The 4256-nt window shown below is 35.0% G+C and overlaps 1 protein-coding gene across 1 annotated transcript; it reads left to right on the forward strand.

The window, feature by feature from the left end:
• Window positions 1–766: 766 nt before the first annotated feature.
• On the forward strand, window positions 767–3714 carry LOC145790038 (uncharacterized). Its single transcript, XM_082867913.1, has 6 exons — window positions 767–1652; window positions 1900–2124; window positions 2203–2453; window positions 2554–2781; window positions 2881–2973; window positions 3423–3714. Exons 2-6 carry the CDS (start codon window positions 1908–1910, stop codon window positions 3534–3536), a joined length of 903 nt encoding a protein of 300 aa, XP_082724039.1. The 5' UTR covers window positions 767–1652; window positions 1900–1907; the 3' UTR covers window positions 3537–3714.
• Window positions 3715–4256: the final 542 nt, after the last annotated feature.

The following is a 4256-nucleotide window of genomic DNA, read 5'->3' on the forward strand; positions in this document are numbered from 1 at the left end:
ATTACTAAAACTTATTTGATTGTCTCAAAATTATATATTTGATTATTATAAAACAAACTTTTTAATTAATTAATTAATGTGTATTTGATTTTGTTGTTGAACCAAATAAAATAAAATAAGATTGAATGTATATTTAGCTTTTGTTGTGAACCTTAAAAAAAATAAAAAATAAATAAATAAATAAGTTGTTAACATTAAATATATTAAAAAAGAAAGAAAAAAGATTGAAGGTATATTTAGTTAAAACCTTTATAAAAAAAGAAAAAGAAAAGAGAAGGTTGTTAACATTAAATATATTAAAAAAGAAAGAAAAAAGATTGAAGTTATATTTAACTTTTGTTGTGAACTTTAAAAAAAAAAAAAAAAAAATTTGTTAACATTAAATATATTAAAAAAGAAAGAAAAAAAGATTGAAGGTATATTTAGTTTTTGTTGTGAACTTTAAAAATAAAAAAAATAAAAAATAAAAAATAAAAGTGGTTGTTAACATTAAATATAAAAAATAAAAATGGGGATTAAAGTGGGTGGGGAAAAATCCATACCCATTAAGAAATGGGGAGGGTAGTACCCATGGGAAATAGGGAATAGAGAATAAGAATGGAAAATTAATATCCACCCCATTGTCCCCCATTGCCATCCCTATGCAGGCAGTAGTAAAACTCAACTGAGAATGAGCAAAAGGTGTGTTTGGACGCCGCATTTATCATCAATTTGCTTTATAAAGCATATGACGAGATGTTGTGATGGAACTTGGTGGAAACTGAGAAATGCAAAATTCTTCCATGCATTGAAAAAAGTGTAGAAAACCTAATTCCACCAACCAAAAGCATATAGCTAATTAGCTTGGCTGTTCTTCACCATTCTCCAAGAACTAATTCTGAACCTAACATCATCTGATATCTTCCTCATTTTCTGATAAAAAAAAACCTCTGCTGTACCCTTTCTTTCCTAATGTAATATACTGCAACTGTAAGTGAGAGTTTATAGACGGCACAATTGTGATTCTTCTTACTGGGTACCATAGGATCTCATCTTCTTTAGCATTTCTTTCCAAATGGCAGTGAGTTTACACCAAATGGCACAAGAACTTGTTACACCAAATGGCTGAAGAACTTGTTACACCAAATGGCACTTTGAAACCTTTTCAATTATGGCTCGGTTTGTTTCAATGTAGTTTTTTTAAGAACAATAAGATCATTTTTTTTATCATAAGAAAATCAATATTTAGCGCACTCAAGTAATCAACATTAAGTCAAAATGCTTTTGTAGTTGATACATTTTATTGGGAATTAAAGCTTTAACTCCAATTCTTTGCAACAGCAGCCACAAAACTTTATTTGGACAAAGCAACCTAGCATATCAGACCAACAACAGAAATTTAATTTCAGATTGCCCTCCGCAGCCCACTAAAACAGATTCAGCATCAGGCAGATCAAAGCTCCCCTGTGACACACCATTCCACAAATAGCAGCAGGCAACAAAACATCCAAAGTCAACAATAACAGCACAAACTACTCATCAACAACAGCAAACAGAGCAGCTTAGTCCTTCTGTCCAAACAGCAGCAAACAGATCAGCAAACAACACAGCAGCAAACAGATCAGCAAACATCACAGCAGCAGGCAGATAACAGGCCAACCCCTCAGTTCAAGGTCGGTTAACTTGCTTTATAATGCTTTATATCATGCTTAACAAATCAGCTTGTTTTTTTTTTATATTGTTTTTGTGTAATTTAGTTCATGTATATCATGCTTTATAATGTAATTAAGCATGATATACATTAAGTTAGTTCATGCTTTCTAATTTATGTTTGTATAATTTATTTCATGTAGATCATGCGTTATAATGTATTATATTTCATGTATATCATGTTTCATACTGTTACTTGTGTTATTGCAGATTGGAAAATGGTTCCTGGCTTAAAGACTGGTCGGCTTCGGAAAAAGACAGTCACGAGCACAACAACAGACTCGCCGACTGCTATTCCTTTAGGATCAACCATTGCTCCGTCTCTTGTTCTCCAGGAGATGTCAAATGTGGGACCATCTCATCATGCCACTAGCCAACCAATTGTTGATTCTGATGAGACACAAGCCCCATCCGAAACGCAGCTGAGTGGCATAGGTAAGATTAAAGTGTATCAAATTTGTCAATTATCACTTGCCATTGTAGCCAATTTTCGTATTTTTATTTTGTTAACAGGGATTTCGAAGCTCCCACGTGTACGTGAACCGACACTTGGCAAAGGGATACAAAAAATAATTAGAGCCAAGAAAGGGGAAAAATGTTATGCTCACATCGATCGTGAGTTGAATGTAATGACTGGCAAGTATGCCACTCCAGCAACTAACGAGTTAGGAATTCAAATTAGGACCTTGTGCCCTGTGAAAGATGTGAAGTCATGGCTAGATCTTGATGAGACTACAAAATCTGCCGTCATCCAAGCTGTTCTTGTAACTGATATTACTTGTCCACAAGATGTAATTGTATTATGTATGCTTATAAGAAAGACTTTTATTTAATTATTACAATTTCCATTTGTTATGCTTGTAGGACAAGTTTCAAATTGGAGACGATTTCCATGATGACTTACAAGCACAACAGATTGTGAATAAGAAGGCCTATGGGTTGTACAAAGATTGGAGGTACACCTTGAAGCAAGAATTCGAATTGTTAGAGGGACTTCCACGTGATGAGATCTACGTTCATCCGCCCCTAGGGGTGAGTTTAGATGATTGGAAGCATTTGATCGATGTGGCATGGCAAGATGCATCTCACCAGGTAAAATAATAGACTAGATAGAGTACATACATCTATGTGAAAATGTGATATGCCTTAATATTTACCAAAAAATTGTTTATCTGCTTGTCTTATTTTTAGAAACGGTCAAAAGCTGGCAAGAGTAATAGGAGTCAATTGCCGTACAATCATACCAATGGGTCTCGCTCATTTCCTATCGCAATGGCTGCTATGGTGAGATTGATTTTATTTAAAATTAAATCCATTATATGTTGTTTGGATATGAAAATGATATGTTGTGATTTTTGTGTAAATGATATGTTTGGATTAAATCCATTTTGTCATTACAAGTTATGAAAATGATATGTTTGGATATAAAAATGATATATTGATATGTTGTGATTAAATCCATTGCAGTTACGTTAAGGGGATCTACGTCCATTGCCACTTGTGAAATTTGTGTAAAATAAAATACTGCTGCCTCTATTTTAGAATCTGGCTGCAAATCTGTCTGAAAATCTGGATGCAAATCTGTCTAAAAATCTGTCCAGAAATTTGTACAAAAATTTGTTAATGAAAATTTGTCTATACAAATCTGTCTACAAAGAATCTGTCTAAACTACAAATCTGTCTGCAAAAATCTACTGAAAGTGTCATTGATTTATACGTTGATGTGTTAACAGGTAGCAAAGAATGGAGAGTTTGATTTTCCTAAGTTCTATGAGGACAGCCACACTTCAAAGAAAACGAATGACTGGATCCATCCGAAATGCCGTGAGCTGCATGCAAGTATGTGACAAGGAAATATATGTATTTAATATGACTGCGCTTAGTACCCAATAATACATATATGTTGGTTAGCTTTTTTGTCTTATTTATTTGCAATGATAGCAAGAGATGGTCAATGTATAAGTGTAGACGTCCCCGAACGCCCCGGGAGGAACGAGCTCCCGTTCTGTTCATTTGGGGTCACTACAGCTCAAGACTCTAAAATGTTACGGTTCTAAGTCTGAACCAAAGAGTTTAAATCCGGCAAATCGTTTTGAGAAAACAGATTTTGAAAGAAGTGCCAAACATGGACTGCTTTGCTAGATACAGAGTCACCACCTAAATGTTTTTTAATGGGAAATTTAGGAAACCCTGACTCGGTGCCAAAGGCCACGTGTCCGTCATCACCAAAGTTGCCTCGGCTCGGGAACTTGGGTACGATTGGGGAAGGTCACTTCGTGAGCACCCCCGCTCGCCCGATCAAAGATCGGCCTCTACTAACCATGATATCTATTTTTGAAAACATTATGTGTTCTTATCCCGGTTATTAGCCTAGATTACTATGTGATGCGCGCAGCATACAAGTATAGACTGGGTCGCCTGAATTGGAACAAAACATTTCATGTTTGTTTTTGAAAGATGGTTTGCTACTCGCAAGTAGGCTTAAGATGCAGATTTTGCCACCCTCGGGTGGGCTTAGAAAAGATGGTTTTGCCACTATCTAGTGGGCTTAAAACAAACAGTTGATG

Source organism: Camellia sinensis, chromosome 1, assembly GCF_055761805.1.
Source record: "Camellia sinensis isolate YWXY chromosome 1, ASM5576180v1, whole genome shotgun sequence".
Taxonomy (NCBI): Eukaryota; Viridiplantae; Streptophyta; class Magnoliopsida; order Ericales; family Theaceae; genus Camellia; species Camellia sinensis.

Bases quoted from the DNA above. Each gene is read 5' to 3' on its own strand.
- LOC145790038 (XM_082867913.1), top strand. From the start codon at position 1,908: ATGGTTCCTGGCTTAAAGACTGGTCGGCTTCGGAAAAAGACAGTCACG. The intron at 2,454-2,553 runs GTAACTGATATT...TTATGCTTGTAG, and splicing joins CCGTCATCCAAGCTGTTCTT to GACAAGTTTCAAATTGGAGA. The intron at 2,782-2,880 runs GTAAAATAATAG...TCTTATTTTTAG, and splicing joins GGCAAGATGCATCTCACCAG to AAACGGTCAAAAGCTGGCAA.